The 20,285-nt window shown below is 39.2% G+C and overlaps 1 protein-coding gene across 1 annotated transcript in view; it reads left to right on the top strand.

Annotated features, from left to right (window-relative positions):
* The first annotated feature begins 646 nt into the window (after positions 1-646).
* Positions 647-20,285, top strand: part of CFAP58 (cilia and flagella associated protein 58) — a 108,720-nt gene continuing 89,081 nt past the window's right edge. The window contains exons 1-7 of the mRNA XM_023206584.2: positions 647-924; positions 4,360-4,508; positions 7,395-7,551; positions 8,481-8,675; positions 11,069-11,206; positions 13,973-14,132; positions 19,644-19,726. Coding sequence (XP_023062352.2) covers positions 688-924; positions 4,360-4,508; positions 7,395-7,551; positions 8,481-8,675; positions 11,069-11,206; positions 13,973-14,132; positions 19,644-19,726 — 1,119 coding nt within the window. The 5' untranslated portion in view covers positions 647-687. The remainder of the gene's footprint in view (positions 925-4,359; positions 4,509-7,394; positions 7,552-8,480; positions 8,676-11,068; positions 11,207-13,972; positions 14,133-19,643; positions 19,727-20,285) is intronic.

The following is a 20,285-nucleotide window of genomic DNA, read 5'->3' as shown; positions in this document are numbered from 1 at the left end:
GGGGCATGACCTAGCCTATATTTCTGAGGGATAAAAATGATGGAATCGCTTTTGGGAGACAAGTCCATATTTCAGATGAGTTTCACTGTATATGTGATTTCATGATATCTATGCCAAGATCTTCCTATGTCTGGCCTCAACACACTGTGGCCACCCCTGCAGCCCTTTGCAGTCTTAGGGGCAATAAGAAACAATGAAAAGAGACTAGGATTGGAATAATCATAACAACTCTGAAAATTCATTGAATTCCTACTATTTACCAGGCATTTGGCTAAGTGTTTAACATCAGTGATCTCATTTAATCTAATCCTTAGCAACACCATGTGGTGGGAACTGTTATTATCCTAATGCATATATATTCTGCATATATATTCCAATGCATATATGTATATATATGTAATGTGTATAAATGTATAATGTGTATGTATGTGTGTATATATATGTACACACATATATATGTACATAAGCATCAGGGTCTGAACAAGGACCTTTCCTTTCATATAATCTTAATTTTTCTGCTTATCAGTGGTTTTAATTTTGCTCGTATGGAGGTGTTTCATTCAGAGATAATAGCAGTAATTCCTTGATAGTAATGATGTAAATGTTGCAATGCCCTTTCCCATCCCTGCTGTTTTTCTATAGGAAAAGGGTGAAAAGCAAGTCCTGGAAGAATCTGCATTTGAAGAAATGGAAAGAGATTTTCAGGGAGTTCTTCATGAACTTTCAGGAGACAAAAGTCTGGAAAAATTTCGGATTGAATATGAGAGGCTTCATGCTGTCATGAAAAAGTCTTATGACAATGAAAAGCGTCTGATGGCCAAATGCAGAGAGCTAAATGCAGAGATTGTAGTGAATTCCGCGAAGGTCGCCACTGCCCTTAAGCTCTCTCAGGACGATCAGACCACCATTGCATCCCTAAAGAAGGTCAGTGATCTTCTAGAAATGGAATGAACCTGAATTTAAAACATCATTCTCTCATTACATTGGCACCTCTAGGCTGGTAGTAAATGAGTTATTAGGTAAAAATTTACATGATTTTATATTCATTAAGCCTAAGGAATAATGTTCATTTTCAAAGAAAATGATTTTTTAGCCTGGGTGAATCATATCATGCAAAAAATAATGGAGAATCTTACTGGCTTGGTTTCTGGGAAAAGATTTAGAGATAAGTAAATTCAATATTTGGAATCTCAATATGTCTTATTTGATGCATGATGAGTAATTTAATACCTCATGATGATAGCTTAACTGTTAAAGATATTTTCATATTTCTGCTTTTTCTGCTGTTTTAGTAAAGATTGCCTTGAGAATTCCCAGGTAGTAATTTTCATGACCTTTCTTCCTAGCACCTCTTTTCTTTCCTCTCAATCCTCCCAGTTCCTCATAATAGGAGAACAGAGATTCAGTCTGGGGATACTGAGGATGTATTGTCTTGTTTTACACTAGATTTTTTTCATCCTTAAATGTGTTGCATTATTTTGAAGGTAAAATATAAACGTTCCTTGTTGACTCATGGTGATAAGAGGTTGAAACATAATTAAAACCCTAAATATGAGAAACAATTTATAAAATTTTTAGACAGTTGCCTTGATATCATGCAATTAGATGCCACCCAGTTCAAATGAATTTCCAAGTCCAGCACTAAATATGGATTATCAATTATCTTAGAAACTATTCACTTTTAAGTGCTATTTTAAAATTTATTGTCATGTTAGCCTCCTAACTGGTCTCCTTGCCTGCAGAAGACATGTCCTTCTTTATTCCATCCTTGCTGAAAAACCAATATAAGAAGGCTTTAAGTGGTTTTATAATGGAAAAAAATTTTTTCATTGCAAATTTAGAAACTGATGATGGGCGGGAAGTGGTGGCTCATGCCTGTAATCCCAGCACTTTGGGAGGCCGAGGTAGATGGATCACTTGAGGTCAGGAGACCAGCCTGGACAACATGGTGAAACCCCGTCTCTACCAAAAATAAAAAAATTAGCTAGGTGTGGTGGCATGTGCCTATAGTCCCAGCTAGTTGGGAGGCTGAGGCAAGAGAATCACTTGAACCAGAAGGTGGAGGTTGCAGTGAGCCGAGATTGTGCCACTGCACTCCAGCCTTGGCAACAGAGCAAGACTCTGTCTCAAAAAACAAAACAAAATAAAAACCCCAAAACATACAAACAAAATCTGGAAATGGAAGTCATGAATGGATTAAAATCTAATTAGTAAAGTTGATTTGGATAAAACTTTTGTAATCTTTTTTTAATGTAAATATCTTTCATTTGTGTTGCTAAATATAGCACATATGGTTGCTACATAATAAATATTCCACAAACCGACATTTTACTTTGAATCACTGAATTATTTGCTATAGTTACCCAAGGTAGTCTGTCTAATGTAATAGTGACCATGAATTTGTTACATTAAATACTCTTTTCCACCCATTTTATTCCTTGTCAATATACAAGTGGAATATTTTAACCTAAAGGTTATAGGTTCTTATCTATTTAAAGGACCCACATTCTACTTGACAGAATTTTGCAAGAAAGTTAAGTGGTAGCCTAAAACTCAAAGCTGTTGTATATTAGTTGGTCATCACATTGCATTAAAGAAATACCTGAGACTGGGTAATTTATAAAGAAAAGAGGCTTACTTGGCTAATGGTTCTGCAGGCTGTTCAGGAAGCATAACACTGGCATCTGCTCAGCTTCTTGGGAGGCCTCAGGAAACTTACAATCATGGCAGAAGGCAAAGTGGAGCAGATGCTTCACATGGGCCAGAGCAGGAGCAAGAGAGGGAGAGGGGAGGTGTCACACACTTTTTTTTAAAAACTTTTAAGTGCAGGAGTACATGTGCAGGTTTGTTACATAGGTAAACGTGTATCATGGGGGTTTGTTGTACAGATTATTTAATCACCCGGTATTAAGCCTAGTATCCATTAGTTATTGTTTCCTTATCCTCTCCCTCCTCCTACCCTTCACCCTCTGAAAGGCCCCAGTGTGTTATTCCCCTCTAGGTGTCCATGTGTTTTTATCATTTAGCTCGCATTTATAAGTGAGAACATGTGGTATTTGGTTGTCGTTTCTTGTGTTAGTTTGCTAAGGATAATGGACTCTAGCTCCATCCATGTCCTTGCAAAGGACATGATCTTGTACTTTTTTATGACTGCATAGTATTTCATGATATACATGTACCACATTTTCTTTATCCAGTCTATCATTGATGGGGATTTGGGTTGGTTCCAAGTCTTTGCTATTGTCAATAGCACTGTGATGAACATATGTGTGCATCACACACTTTTAAATGACCAGATCTCGTGAGAACTCACTCACCATCACAAGGACAGTACCAAGAGGATGGTGCTAAACCATTCATGAGAAATCCACCCCCGTGATTCAATCACCTCCCACCAGGCCCCACCTCCAACATTGGGGATTACATTTCAATATGAGATTTGGGCAGGGACATACATCCAAATTATGTCATGTTGCAAAATTTACTGTTCGTTGCTCCTTTACTGGAAATGCTGTATTCACTTTTAAGTATTTATGTCAATATTGCACATTGCAGTTTATAATAGTAAGGAAGCCAAACCTGCGTGGGTCATTGCCTCCATTCCCTGTTATGGGTTTTTCCCATATATAAGCATTTGATGAGAAGGCTTGGGCTTGAGTTTCTGAAAAATGGGAATTACCAAGGTTATGTGGTACAATTAGGTAACAGTAAAGAACAGCATTGTGTGGGTTGTTCTAAAGCTCACATTGCCACTAGGAGCTCACTTGGGACCAGATGATAAAATGTATTTTTTATTTACAAATCTATCGAGAGGTTTAATTCAGTCTGTCAATTTAGGACTTGGATCTATGACCATTCCTCATGTGATAAAACTTAACTGTTTTTCCTTTTAATATCTGGACTTGGAAAGCACATAAACTTTCACTTCTAATTTTGCAAGCCTTGCGGTAAGTGAGCCTTGTAGCCACACTTAGCTACACAAGAAAAAATACCCTCTGCCAGTCCCTACTTTATTTTATTTTTATTTATTTATTTTTTTCGAGACAGGGTCTTGCCCTGTCATCCAGGCTGGAGTGCAGTGGCATGATTGCAGCTCACTGCAGCTTCAAATTCCTGGGCTCAAGAGGTCTTCTAGCCTTTGCCTCCCTAGTAGCTGGGACTACAGGCCTGTACCACCATGTCCAGTCCAGTCCTCCTCTTTCAATGTGCTATTCACTATTGACTAGCTCATGTTAAACAACTTAGTCAATGCACATTTATATAACTACATTGTGGTTATGGTGTTATTCTGTTTGCTAGTTTATCTTGCATCTAGAATCCAGTTTGGTCTTTCTCACTGATATCCTATGGCCCATCTAGGAAATTGAAAAGGCCTGGAAGATGGTGGACTCAGCCTATGACAAAGAGCAGAAGGCCAAGGAGACGATTCTTGCTCTGAAAGAGGAAATAGTGAACCTGACCAAACTAGTCGAGCAAGGGTCTGGACTGTCAATGGACCAGGATAGCAAGTAGGTCATAGCTTTGTTGATGTATGTTGAACTTGCTTTTGCAGAGGCCTCCTTCAATAGACAGCCTGGGGCTTGCCAGTGTCTTCTTGAACATGCTCTGTGATACAAAACTCTCCTTTGTTGGGTTCTCAGAGATTGTTTTCTGTCTATTGCATTTTAAGTAATGCTCTTTTCTCCACACCTAAGAACTTCTAATTCATGGTTATCTTAAACTTCTGACTCCATAGGAATTCAGTAGTACAGTTTCAAAATGAGTAAGATGTTAGGTTTATTTATTTCTCTCCAATTTGTGTAGAATATAAATGACTGATTTTCTGCCCAAAGTCCCAGCTTCTCCCACCTACTCCCCATGATCAATCGCATCACCATCCCTCCAACCCTTCAGATTCTAGGCCAGAAAACAGAGCTGCTCTTCCCTCCTGCTGCTCCCCCATCTCTTAAAGCCACTGTCTTGTTGACTTGGTCTTCTAAGCACGGCCTTTCACTCCATCTGGTCACCAATGCTACTGCCTTGGTTCAGGCCTCCTATTCTCTGCCAGATTTGGCAGTAGCCTCCTAACTGGTCTCCCTGACTGCAGAAGACATGTCCTTCTTTATTCCATCATTGCTACCAAACCTAGGCTCCTGAAACACATGTGCACCTATCCCCAGCATAAACACTTTCAATAGCTACCCATACCCAAAGGATAAAGCCCAGACTCTTGAATGTGTCATCCAGAGCCCTTTGAGAATCTGCCCCAATCAGCCTCTCTAGCCTCGTGCCAGCCCATCAAGTTGCTCACATCTCCATGCCTTTGTACATGCTGCTTTCCATGCTCAGAATGCCTTTTCTTCCATTCTCCCCGTGGTCACCTTTTATGCCTCCTTTAAGACCCATCTCAAACACTGTCTTAACTTCATCACCATCAGCATCACTCTTCCAACATCCTCTCCACATCCAGACTCCAATGACCACACAGAAAGTCACTATGTTTTCTATTTCCATAAGACCCAACATTTACCTCCAGTATGGCACTGATCAGATTGTATTGAAAATTATTGTTGATGTGCTTCTCTACCCACTAGGCTGTGAACTCCCTGAAGGAAGACACCTTCATATCCCCTCCAGGAGCCCAGCACTGTATGGGGCATGCAAAACATGGCATCAATGAATGAATCAGGAATGAACATACACTTCCTTGGGCAACCAAGGAAATTAACCAGATCTGATGTTGCTATTTCAGTTTCTTATGCTTTTTTGATGTGTTGATCCAACATTGACAGATAGTTCTAAGTACAGGTGTTGGGACAGGGAATAGGAAATAAAAACAGAAAATATGATGCCTGTAGTGTGGGCTTTATCTTCTTGTTAAGGAAGTCAAGCATATTCAGAGCAACTACTGAAGAGGAATGCGAGGGAACTGATTCAGATACAAGGCATTTTAAACAAGCATTGGAAGAGGGTGAGGAGAACTGAAGAAAGAATCCAGCCCATAATTTTATCTTTAACAGTGTGCCTAGGCGTAACTGTCTGTCTTCATAGTAACCTTAGAATTTGAGGTTTTATTTCTGGAGTAGAATTTGAGTGCAGGTTTAAAGTTTCCTTATTAAACATTTGTTACATCAGAGGTGTTGGTAAATACATTTTGTCAAATTACTGTGTTTTGAGCAGTCATTTGATGACTGTCAGCTGCAAGAGTCTGTAGTGCAAGTTCTCCTCTGCCTTCTCAGCTCCAAGAACTGCCTTGTTCTACATTCATTCTGCTGCAGAGGTCGTATCAGACACTGAGCTTCCACTTGCAAAGTGCTAATTCTGCAGAAAGTCATGCCAAATCATATGGAATGGCTTTTGAAATTTGGAGGTAACTGGTTTACAATTCAAATCAATGAATATTATCACATAACCTCCAAAAATGGACATCATGAATGATTTTCCCAATTTTGTTCTTTGTAACATTTTATCTGGGCTGCATTCATTAGGGAGAAACTAATCTCTTTGGGTAAATGGATAGAAAACTAGCAAAGCATATTATTTGGTTCTGTTTATATTTTATTCTAGAATTTATAGCTGTGATCATAGCCCTCCAGTGGATATATTAAACAAATAATTTCCTAAATTGACATCTGCTTAGGATTAATTACCAGAGTTCACAATAGCAACATAGTCTTATTGTAACAAATTCAAGTAATACAGAGGTGTGGAAAATATCAACCTCCACAACCTTCCACCCTAAATTTTTCAGAGATAATCAGTGATATGTTTTGCTGGGCTTCTGTAAAAATGTCTGTAAAACACACACACACACACACACACACACACACACACACACTCTCATGCATGAATAGACATTGTATTTTCTTAAAGATAAAAAAATAAATTAGCCGGGCACGGTGGCTCAAGCCTGTAATCCCAGCACTTTGGGAGGCTGAGACAGGCGGATCACAAGGTCAGGAGATCGAGACCATCCTGGCTAACACGGTGAAACCCCGTCTCTACTAAAATACAAAAAACTAGCTGGGCGAGGTGGCGGGCGCCTGTAGTCCCAGCTACTCAGGAGGCTGAGGCAGGAGAATGGCGTAAACCCGGGAGGCGGAGCTTGCAGTGAGCTGAGATCCGGCCACTGCACTCCAGCCTGGGCGACAGAGCAAGACTCCGTCTCAAAAAAAAAAATAAATAAATAAATAAATAAATAAATTATACTATGCATGTTATCTTTAGTACTTCTTTCCAGTTAACATCTCACAATCTGATCCCATATCATGGCATAAAGATCTTTCTCTTTAATGCCTGAATAGTGGTTAATCATTGACCTGACATCTTTCCCATGAAAATGAGCTCAGAGAATGATATGAAGGACCCCTGAGCAGATGGCCATTTAGTTTGACTCCTGTGTTCTTCCTTTTTAGCATCCGAGATTTACTGAAGTTCAAAGAAGAAGTGACAAAGGAGAGAGACCAGCTCTTATCAGAAGTGGTAAAATTACGAGAATCACTAGCTCAGACCACTGAACAGCAGCAGGAGACAGAGCGATCCAAAGAGGAGGCTGAACACACCATCAGTCAGGTCCGCCATGGAGGGCAAGAAGAAGGAAGATTTCCTTCCAGAGGATGTTTGTCCTTCCACAGTCTCTATTCCCTTCTTGTTCCTTTCTCAAATTTACCCCCTTGTGCCCAAGTGAAGCATCCTCAGTTCCGCTTATCTCTTTAGTTTGTTCTCTGGAGATGAGCTTTACTTGAATTGAGCCACTTGATTTGTTCTTTCTCTGCATGCTCTGTCTGAGAAGTCACTGAGGCAGGGACTCCCTACTTACAATTCTGGCTCAAAAAGATGATCCCCATGAAGGCCAGGGGGCCCAGCACCTGGGGATGGTGGGAGTCGTTTCTTTGGCCCTTCTTATTTATTTATTTATTTATTATTAGAAAGCCATTTAGTGGACTCCTTCTGAACACTTTTATATAAAGCCCGAAGTCAAATAGATCATATAAAATATGCAGTCCCCAAGAGAAAAACGTGAGACTTCTTTGAACATGAGATAAGAAAAATGCTTTTCATAGAATTTGGACATCAAGATAAACGTATAGTGCTCTCTTTAGCAATATCCAGGGTCATGTAAAACACAATTTTATAGTTAGGGGAGGTAGTCCCGTTTTATTTAGTCCCTATCGATAGAGAATCGGATGAATTCTTTCCATGTTTAATGCCCCTAGAACTCTGAGCTTCCATATGTATTTGATATTGTACCATACTTTGTGGATTTGTTGCCCACCATCAGAGTAGTCATTTGGTTTCAAGGCCCCGAGAAACAGTATAGAATATTCCTGAAAAGTTTGAACACTGGGGCTCAAGGATGTCTGCCCTATAGGGGAAATGCTACTACAAAGTGACTGCCCTGACAATCACAGAACTGAGAGAGCGGGGTGGGGCTTGACTGGCTGAGGCCTGCCATGGTCAGGGCTCATCTCTTTCTCTCTTGTCCTTCCCGCACCCTCTAGTTCCAGCAAGAAATCCAGCAACGTCAGAACGAAGCTTCCCGGGAGTTCCGGAAGAAGGAAAAACTAGAGAAAGAGCTCAAGCAGATTCAGACAGACATGGACAGCAGGCAGACAGAAATAAAAGCCCTGCAGCAGTATGTGCAGAAGAGCAAGGAGGAGCTTCAGAAGCTGGAGCAGCAGCTGAAGGAGCAGAAGGTGAGTTGGGTGTGGGCCTTTGCTAAAAAAACAAGAAAAACCCAGAATGGCACCTTTGTTCACACCCATTTGTGCATTTTGAATTCTCTTGGAAAGCAGCAAATTCCCTTCACTACTCGTGGTGATGATGTAAAACTTAGCATTGCAATTTGGTCTTTGAATGGCTCTTATGAGGTAGTTATGCTCCCCTTTTAAAATTTTCCAGCTCTAACAGGTTAATAAGTTTCCTTTTAACCTTTTATTGATCTATACTACACATACAGAAAAGTGTATATGTCACAAGTCAGCTTGATGAATTTTAACCACTCAACTGCATCTTGGTCACCTGCTCCCAGCCGGAGATACAGAACATTCCAGCACCCCCAGAAGCCCTTTTGTGCTCCCTCTTAGTCATTCTCCCCCTAAAGTACCACCTCTATCCTGAATTCTAAGCAGAGTCTGGTTTTGCCTGTCTTCATACTTTACAGAAATAAAATATTACAGGATATATTCTTTGTGTCTAACTTCTGCTATATTATGTTTGTGACATTCATTCATGTTGTTGCCATGTAGTTATAGACTTGTGACACCCAATATGGTAACCCTTAGCAACAAGTGGCTATTTAAATTCAACTTTATTAAAATGAAATTAAATTAAAAATTCATTTTCTTGGTTATACCAGCATCATTTCAAGTACTCAGTAGCCACAGGTGGCTAGTCGATGCCATATTAGCACAGACAGAGAACATTTACATCACTGCAGAAAGCTCTACTGGACAGAGCTCAGTAGACCATAAGCTCTCATTGCTGTACAGTATTCCATTGGGTGAGTATAACAATTTATTTTTAACAGTTTTATTTTTATTTATTTTTATTTTTATTATTATTTTCTTTTGAGATGGAGTCTCTCTGTTGCCCAGGCTGGAGTATAGTGGCATGATCTCAGCTCGCTGTAACCTCCACCTCCTGGGTTGAAGTGATTCTCCTGCCTCAGTCTCCCGAGTAGCTGGAGTCCGCCACCATGCCTGGCTAATTTTTATATCTTTAGTAGAGACAGGGTGTCACCATGTTGGCCAGGCTGGTCTCGAGCTCCTGACCTCAAGTAATCCAACTGTCTCAGCCTCCCAAGGTGCTGGGATTATAGGCATGAGCCACTGCGCCCGGCCAACAGGTTTATTTTTAAGTTATTTTCAAGTTTAGCAAACTATGGTCAGTCTTTATTTATATTTACTATGGGACTGTTTTTAACACTTTCTCTATTATAGCAGTTTAAGGTGACACAAGTATTGGTAATATGTTTTCTCTCATTTCTTAAAGAAGCAATTCATAGAATTGAAAAGTCTTTTCTTAAATATGTTTTTCCTCAGGAAGCTTGTTTCCAAAGAATTGTCAAGCCATATAGCAGTTTTATACTCAAAAATAGATACAAGTATACCTTTTTTTGTCCATTGCTCTATTAATTTTATGTAAAGCCAGAAGTCAAATAGATAATTCACAATGTGCAGCCTCCAGCAGAAAAACATGAGACTTCTTTGAGCATGAAACATAAGAGAGAGGCTTTTGGACATCAGGATGAAAACTATCCTCCTATGAAGCACAATTTCATTTTTGGCATAGCCGGTTACATTTTATTTAGTCCCTATTGATGGAGAATTGGTTGGATTCTTTTCATGCTTAATTTTTGTGTGCATGGGAGTTATATTTTGCAGACATTACTTAAGCTGTCTTTCTATTTTTATCCTGCAATTCATTTGCTATCCCTCCACCTCCCAATAGAAATGAGCCCCCAAGATATAATCCTTTGTTTTTATAAAACCATATCTGCCCAGGATAGTCAAGGCAGAGAAGAGGAAAATCTGGCTGACACTGAACTCAAGCAGACATAAATCACTCCGCTGCTCTTCCATGGTTTTGACTTAAGTTAGATTAAAAGAAAATTGTCTCTGTGTTGGTGTTAGTGAACAGTTCTGTTGATGAAAATGTTGCAGGCATTTTAATGCAGGATTTGCTTCTGAAGATGTAGCTTCCAAGCCCCACAGCTTATAAAATCCGTTTGAATCTCTAGCTCATTTGCAATGATTATAGCAATTGTTGCGTATGCAAAGCCTGCCAAATGGCAAACAGGCATTAAAATATTTATCCACCACCTGTGAACAAGACTTCCCAAGGCTCTCAGAAAAAAAATTATGCTCACTGTGTTATTCATTAGAAGGCATCATTTTCCTCAACCGTTTAACATTCATCATATTTGAGTGCGTTAGTGCTTTCATCGGGGATAAAGAACAATTTCTACAAAGACAAAAACTCAGGGTTGCTGTTATCTTCCCAGGAGGTTTGTGGGGCCCCCTGTGTGTATATACAAGTATTGTAATCAGATTAAAAAGCATTAACCAGCTCATTCCATCCCTTTCAGATATTGAATGAGAGAGCTGCAAAGGAACTCGAGCAATTTCAGATGAGAAATGCTAAACTTCAGCAAGAGAATGAGCAGCACAGTTTGGTTTGTGAGCAGCTATCCCAGGAAAACCAACAGAAGGCATTGGAGCTCAAAGTAAACACCAAGTCACATGTCTGTTCCCTAGCTCTTCCTTCCTCATTCCCTGTTAACACAGGTTTGCCTTGGCAATTGGAGCCCTCGGTTGGATAACCTGTGTTGGCTCTACTGAGTGTCTTGACACATCAGAGGCAGGTGCAAGCCTATAGTGATTGCTTTATGCCCAAAAGCAGAGTTTGATGGCTTCCATTCTTATAAAATTGCAAACCTGATTATTGATCATATCGTTATGCAAATGGTTTCCAAAGTGAGCTCAGATGTCTATCTCTGTAACTAGCCTTGCAAGAAACCAGTTGCTCAAAGCAAGAAATCCATTCATACATGTGAACAGCAAAAAAATTCAGATTATAGTTTACTACTTGTTGGAGAAGGTGGGATGGAATGGTTGAGGGAGAGACTGATACTACCTAGTATTTACTTACAGGATTGTGGAATCATGATTTCCACTTCTGTCCAAGGTATACTTTGAGACAGATTTCCTGTTCTTCTCCTTGCTATCATTGAAGAGTGCTGGCAAATTAAGTTTAGATAACAATTTATACTCTGATATATATTGTACACCTACCTGCTTAACAGAGCAGCTTTATGTTTGTCACTTTAATTCTGAAAAAATCTGTATTCCCCACTCTGGTTATGTTAGAATACTGGATGTAAAAAGAGTGGTCTAGCAAGAACCAACCCAAATGTCCATCAGTGAGAGACTGGATTAAGAAAGTGTGGCACATATACACCATGGAATACTATGCAGCCATAAAAAGGATGAGTTTATGTCCTTTGTAGGGACATAGATGAAGCTGGAAAGCATCATTATTAGCAAACTATCACAAGGACAGAAAATAAAACACCACATGTTCTCACTCATAGGTGGGAATTGAACTACGAGAACACTTGGACATAGGATGGGGAACATCACATACCGGGGACTGCCGTAGGGCGGGGAGAGGGGGAAGGAATAGCATTAGGAGATATACCTAATGTAAATGACGAGTTAATGGGTGCAGCACATCAACATGACACATGTATACACACGTAACAAACCTGCATGTTGTGCACATGTACCCGATAACTTAAAGTGTATGTGTGTGTGTGTGTGTGTGTGTGTGAATAATACATAGATTTGGGCTGAGAACCATAACACTTTTGTATCACAATCTCTTTTGAGAAGCTGATGGTAATACACACATGCACACACTTACTTGCATATCTTACATCTTGTGTTGCATGCATCCCCAAAATAGGAGAGGTTTCCAGGATTTTTCTGAAGTCTAACTGTGGGGTCTGGATTAACCACTGAATTAGAACATCTTAGAATTGGAAGAGGCCTTAACATCAACTAATTTGAACCCTATAGGGTCTGAGGGTCTGACGCTGAAAAACTTTTAAAACAGCCCAGAATGGGTAGACTTGAAACCATTCTTTATGAGAATGCAATCAGTTAAAGCAGAGATGAGATGCCTACTTAAGTCAAAATAATATATTAGCCCCTAAGGTAAAATTAAAGGAAAAAGACTCATGCCATTAATTTTTTCCCTTGATAGCATGAATGGGGCATTTTGAAAGATGGACTATTTCTGTTATTACATCATGAGCCTAATGGGATTCAGCCTCTAGCAATAATCTGAGGATAACATGAACACTAATTTTAGTCTCTTCATTGTTATGAGCAGAGATAATTGCTAACTTTTGTTTGCAAAAGAATCCCAGCTGCTTTTCCAGTCACTTCTAATGGCAAAATTTTTAAAAAATGAATTTAATTAAAATTTCCAAAATCTGGAAAGCTTGAAATCTGTAGGCAAAAATCAGGTGCTTTTCTCTGCTGGGATTATTTTTGGGGGACTGTTTGTCATTTTATAGACTGCCTATTCATACTATGAAATATCTGGTCCACTTATCCATATGGATACCTACAGACTAACATACTTTGAGGAAGGAGGACCCCTTCTCTAGTGTATGTAATTGACCTACAATGGCCCAGTGAGTCCAAAAGAGTGTTCGAATATTTTATAGCATGTTAATAACCTTCTGAGAGAGATCACTTCATAAGTCCATGAAAATTGCTAATTAAATACTATATACAAAATTCGCATATTTTTGATACATATAACTTAGCATTCTTATCTTATTTGATTCTACAGTTAGTTGGTGTATTAGTTCATTTTCATGCTGCTGATAAAGACATACCCAAGACTGGGCAATTTACAAAAGAAAGAGATTTAACTGGACTTACGGTTCCACTTGACTGAGGAGGCCTCACAATCATGGTGGAAGGCAAGGAGGAACAAATCACATCTTATGTGGATGGCAGCAGGCAAAGGGAGAGAATTTGTGTAGGGGAACTCCTCTTTTTAAAACCATCAGATCTTGTGAGACTTAGTCTGTATCATGAGAATAGCATGGGAAAGACCTGACCCTGTGATTCAATTACCTCCCATTGGGCTCCTCCCACAACACGTGGGAATTCAAGATGAGATTTGGGTGGGGACACAGCAAAACCATTTCAGATGGTGACTTGAAACAAAATTTTTCAGTCTTTTTATTATTTTTAGTTTATGAAAATATAAAACATAACCACATATTTTATTCAGTGAACAGAGTTTTTAAATTTCTCTCAAAACCAAATTGTGTATGCTTGATTTAATCTCACAGAACAACTTTACATTGCCATGGGAAGAATTTCCTTTTATTGGTTCTGAGTTTACCATCATCCAGTTCCTGGCTCTTCATTTACAAAGTGTCTCATTAATTCTTTCTCACTAATTACAGGCCAAAGAGGAAGAAGTCCACCAAATGCGCCTTGACATCGGGAAGCTCAACAAAATCAGAGAACAAATCCATAAGAAACTGCACCACACTGAAGATCAAAAGGCAGAAGTCGAACAGCACAAAGAAACCCTAAAAAATCAGATCGTGGGATTAGAGAGAGGTAAACTATTTTGTGCTTTTATTCATTTAGAAACATTTTATTGGTGACTGATGTTATCTTGTAACCCATGTTTACAAACACAACCCATGCCAAATGAAATCAGTAAAACAACACTCACACTGGTAAACAGTCAATATGGGGTGGGGTGGGGGGCATCATTTTGAACACCTTAAACCCTTACCTTAAACAGTTCTTCCACAGGTTCCATTGGCAAAAATGAAAATCCAGCCTGAAGTATTGCTCAGTATTTGTCCATGGAATAAATAGCATCTAAACTCTTCTGTCTGAGGTTCACATGACCTGCTTTAGTTCTTCTTTTCCACAGAAGATAGTGGATACATTAGAATGAATGTCCTTCATTAGCAGTATCTGGGACAATATTGCAGTAAGAATCAGTGGAACAAAAACGAATGGCTTCTAACATCTTTTCTCTGTCAGTACTTTGCCATGTGATGAACCCCTGTCTTACTCAGTTATAACCCACCTGTGAAGGGAAAATCTAAATGTCACAGGGAGGTACCGAGAAATCAGTAAGGACCCAAACCCTGGAGTCAGAGCTGCCTGGGTTTACATCCCATCTCCCCACACCTGGTGGTTGGGGGTGAAATAAGTGAACACAGAGCACTTGTGGAACTGAAGTATGTGAGGCAGGAGCATCTGTGTCCCGCTGACTTTACCCAGGTGGCTGTCAGTTGTCAATCACTGAATGAGACAACATACATAAAAGCACAAAAGCGTATATTCCTCACTAAAAGTTAGGTACAATCTAAATCTCTGGATAGAATTACTAGAAATATTTGTCACTAGTGAGACTCTGTCTTAAAAAAAAAAATTAAGGCAGGGCACAGTGTCTCATGCCTGTAGCCTTAGCGTTTTAGGAGGCTGAGGTGGGTGGATCACCTGAGATCAGGAGTTCAAGATCAGCCTGGCCAACATGGTAAAACCGTGTCTCTACTAAAAATACAAAAATTAGCTGGGCATGGTAGTGGGTGCCTGTAATCCCAGCTACTCGGGAGGCTGAGGCAGGAGAATTGCTTGAACCTGGGAGGCGGAGGTTGCAGTGAGCCGAGATTGTGCCACTGCACTCTAGCCTGGGTGACAGAGTGAGACCCTGTTTCAAAAAAAAAAAAAATTGTCACTTAGGTCTTTGTGGATATTTTTCCTTCTAAGGCATCAAGAAATAATGTTTTATTGAGATGCAGTTGCAGCTTATCTCAACAGTTTCTCTGTTCATTCATTCAATAAATCAAACCCAAACTGTGGGCAGGCATTATTCTAGGTGCTGGGTGCATGGGGGACTCTGCCCTCAGGATACCTACGGTGTAGTGTGAGTTCTCAATCTAATACTTTCTGTGACAGATATGAAGAAAAACGGAACTATAAGAGCATTTTTTTGTAACTGGCTATTAAAACACTTCCATATTTAAACCTCTATTTGCTTGCAATAGTTCTAAGCTTTCGAAAAAAAAGTTTTACCCATTTGGCGTTAAGCCCAACTCTTCGTCTTTGAATCAGGTATACAACGTTATCATTCTCTCTCTTTTGACTACTTTATAGGTGTCATCAACATTGTTATTTCTTCTTAGGGATCATGTTCTTTTGGTGTGTTCAATCAAAAAGTGGCACTGGGCATAATGGTTAGGAGCATGGGGCTCCCTCCTACATATTAGGATTTTCTACCACAGAAACCAAGAAATAAACTGAAAAGCTACCAGAACTAATAAGAGAGGTTAATAGAGTTCAGTAGAGTGGGAGGTTGTAAAATAAATATGTAGACATCAGTAGCTTTTCTTCATACCAAAAAAAATCAGTTGGCGTATATGATGGAAAAAATTCTCTTCACGATAGCAACTAAAGTAATAAAATATCTGTGAATAAAGTTACTGAGATATCTGCAAGACCTATATATTTAAAAAACCACAAAATTCTATTGAGGGGTGTAAAGGAAGACTTGAAAGATGGAGAGATATATCAAGTTCCTGGATGAGAAAACTCAATAGGATAAAAATATAAATCTGTCCAAGTTAATTTATACATTTAATTTTTCCAAAAAAATTTCAGTGAGTTGGGGCCTGGCACAGTGGCTTGCACCTATAATCCCAGCACTTTGGGAGGCTGAGATAGAAGGATCGCTTAAGGCTAGGGGTTCAAGGCCAGTCTAGGCAACATATTGAGATACTATCTCTTCAAAAAAAAAAAAAAAATTGCCAGGTGTGGTAGCATGCTCCTGTGCACCTGTAGTGGCACATGCCTATAGCTCTAGCTACTTGGGAGGCTGAGGCAGGAGGATCACTTGAGTCCAGGGGGTCAATGTTGCAGTGAGCTATGATCACACATACTGCACTCCAGCCTGGGTGAGAGAGTGAGCCTCTTTAAAATTCAGTGAGTTATGTTGTACTGGACTCAAAAATGGATTCTAGAGTGCCTCCAGAAGAATAAATGTATGAAAATAGAAATGACATAGGATAGAATAGAAATGAAATAGAACAGAATAGAAATGAAATAGAATACAAAATAGAAATGAAATCTGGGAAATAAGGGAAGATTTGCTTCCCAGATGTATAAATGTATTATAAAGCTTCAATAATCAAATTATGTACCGATGATGTCCAGATAAACAGATCAATGAAAAAGATTGGAAAGGCCAGAAAACACCCAGGATTATCATCTAAGGTAAGGTGTTGTTTCACACCAGTGTGTAGTATGGAGTTTTGAGAAAATAATGGCATGACAATAAGCTTCTGTTTTGGGGGAAAAAGTCAATACCAAATGTTGAAACCATAAAGCCAAGATTGAGAGATTAAATGAAATAAAAGTCAAAATTTTGTATATTCTGTATTCTCTATAAATGAAGGCAAATTTACTAAAAGATTGTCAAAGCTCTTTATTATATGTGAAGGGCTTCTTTTAAAAGTCCACAAAAAAGATCGGGAGTGGTGGCTCATGCCTGTAATCCCAGCACTTTACAAGACTTTGGTGGGTGGATTGCTTGAGCCCAGGAGTCTGAGACCAGCCTGGGCAATATGGCAAAACTCCATCTCTACCAGAAAGAAAAAAAAAGAAAGATAAAAGTTAGTTGGGCATGGTGGCACACGTCTGTATTCCCAACTACTCAGGGGGCTGAGAGGCGGAGGTTGCAGTGAGCTGTAGTTGCACACTACAGTGTGCACTCCGGCCTGGGTGACAGAGCGAGACCCTGTCTCAGAAAAGAAAAAAATCCAGAAAGGATAAACATATTATGAGAGAAATTGGTAAAGGGCAAATTGGGCAATTTGAAAAACAGAAATACAAATAAATGGTCATTAAACATGAAGAAGTAGTAAACTTCACCACTAAGCAAAGAAATGCAAATTAAATACTGACATATTGGTTTTTAAACATCTATCAGACTGTCAAAGATCAAAGAGAATGATGATATCCAGGGGTGGTTTGGGTGTGGATTTAAATTGCTATTAATTTTCTAGAGAGAAATTTGGCAGTAGCAGAGAAATGTCTTTTAAAAATCCCCTTTGATCTAGGACTTCTTCTACAGGAAAAATATGAACAAGAACTTTCACAGGATTGTTGCTTATAACTGCAAAAAAAAAAAAAAAAAAAGAAAGAAAAAGATAAATTATGTATTTTCACACAGTGAAAAACCATGGAGTTATTAAAAATTCGGATGCTGATGCACATTTATAGTATGGAAAGGCATTTATTCTATGCTTGTTAATTATAAAAGCAAGCTACAAAATAGTATACTGTGTGTACAGTAAGCTTCTGTTTTGGGGGAAAAGCTCAACACCAAATGTTGAAACCACAAAACCAAGATTGAGAGATTAAATGAAATAAAAGGAAAAATTTTCTATATTCTGTAATCTCCATACAGAATATGGAGTGTACTATATATACTTATCATTCCCTTTTGGGGTGTATGTGTACTTATAAATATATATATTTATAAATTATAGATATAAATATATTTATGTTTATGTACACATGTATATTTACATAAGAATAAGCTGGGAAAGAGACATATTAAAATACTAAGTAGATTCTGGTTGATTTAAATTTTTTCACTTCCGTTTATCTGAATTTCTAATTTCGTTCTGTATTTCTATTTACTTGTATAATAAAAAACATTAAAAAGAGCAAGGGGCCGGGTGCAGTAGCTCATGCCTGCCTGTAATCCCAGCACTTCGGGAGGTTGAGACAGGCAGATCACCTGAGATTAGGAGTTTGAGACCAGCCTGACCAACATGGTGAAACCCAGTGTTGACGAAAGAATCAAACTCTGTAAAATATTTTAAGAGATTTATTCTGAGCCACATGTGACTGACCATGGCCCGTGACACAGACCTCACAGGAGGTCTTGAGAACATGTGCCCAAAGTGGTTGGGGTACAGCATGGTTTTATATATTTTAGAAAGGCATGAGACATCAATCAAATACATTTAAGAAATACATTGGTTTGGTTCAGAAAGGCGGGACAACTCAAACGGGGGTGGGGGAGTGGGTGGGGAGCTTCCAGGCTATAGGTAAATTTAAACATTTTCTGATTGACAATTGGTTGAATTTATCTGAAGACCTGGGATCAATAGACAGGAAATGCTCAGGCTAAGATAAAGGACTGTGGAGACCAAGTTTTTTTGTGCAGAGGAAGCTCTGAGACAGCAGACTTCAGAGAGAGCAGGTTGTAAAATGTTTCTTATTGGACCTAAAAGTGTGTTTGGCTCTTTGTTGATTATCTCCTGGATCTGGAAAGGAAGGAAGGAAAACAAGGGAAAAGGGGATTCTCTACAGAATGTGGATTTTTCCCACAAGAGACTTTGCGGGGCAGTTTCAAGGTACCGCAAGGAAATATATTTTGGGGTTATATTTCAGTTTTCTTCCTTGTTATGCCACAGTCAGATTGGAAAGTAAGTCACGATATACAGGGTTAAATAAAACCCATCAGATGAGAATTTATGATTTTAGGGCATGACTCCCCTGACCTCTTAGATAGGAATTTGGGCAAGATAAAAAAAAAATCAGAGCTTGTCCTCACCTGTCTCTACTAAAAATACAAAAATAATTAGGCGGGCATGGTGGTGCTGCACCTATATTCCCAGCTACTCCGGAGGCTGAGGCAGGAAAATCCCTTGAACCTGGGAGGTGGAGGTTGCAGAGCTGAGATTGTGCCATTGCCCTCCAGCCTGGGCGAAAGAGCAAAGCTCCATCTCAAAAAAGAAAAAAAAAAAAAAAAAAAAAAGAGCAAGGACATTTTGGCGTTAGAGAAATCTTAGCCCTGTTACCTGTTGGCTTCAGACTTTTGGCAAATGGATTAATCTCTGCAAGCCTCAGTTTCCATCTCTTTAGTGAGAGAGGGAGACCTACCTCACTTGGTTATACCAAAGGTCACATACACTCGGTTAATAGTAGTTTTATAGCTAGAGACGAACATGTAAAGCAGTTTTTGTTTCACTTCAGCTTTTGTAGATTCTCTTAGATCGACTCTACATTTATTATTATTTTTTCTCCCTGGGGGTTTAGAGGTGGAGGCTTCAAAGAAACAAGCAGAACTTGATAGAAAGGCAATGGACGAGCTTCTGAGAGAACGGGACATACTAAATAAGGTGAGTGTGTTACAGTCACACTGGTAAATAAATGCCTTGCTTCAGCACTGTAATATCTGGCTATAACCAGTTGGATGGGAAAAGAAAACTCCAAGGCAAACAGAAGTGGATTAGAATAAATAATAGTGCTTAATTTTCCTCTAAGCCGCTGCCTACAGTCTACCATTCACTGGCCATGAATTGCAATTGCATTATCACCTGAGAACACAAAAAGACTTTGGGGAATTAGCATATAAGCCAGGAGGAGATTTCAGAGTGTTTTGTGGATTCTTGTTTTCATTGCTGGTGTGCTATCTGGCATCCTAAGCAGTTAATCAACATTTGTGAATTTAATATCTATAATCGACAACTTTTGCTAATCCAAAAATTATAAGCGAGTGCTAACTGAATTTTAACTCTGAGGTGTTAGGTGTAGGAATGGCAGGTCTAAGCTTTCCTCCATCTTTTCAGGGTTGTTGTAGGTATTGGTTTTTGTCTTCTGTCCTTATCTTGTCAGACCTTCCAGCTCAGTGTGGTCCAAAGCTAAGGGAGGGGTTATGGGAGCTTGAAGGCAGAGATC

Source organism: Piliocolobus tephrosceles, chromosome 9, assembly GCF_002776525.5.
Source record: "Piliocolobus tephrosceles isolate RC106 chromosome 9, ASM277652v3, whole genome shotgun sequence".
In the NCBI taxonomy this organism is placed as follows: domain Eukaryota; kingdom Metazoa; phylum Chordata; class Mammalia; order Primates; family Cercopithecidae; genus Piliocolobus; species Piliocolobus tephrosceles.
This window is presented reverse-complemented; position numbering and strand designations above follow the sequence as displayed.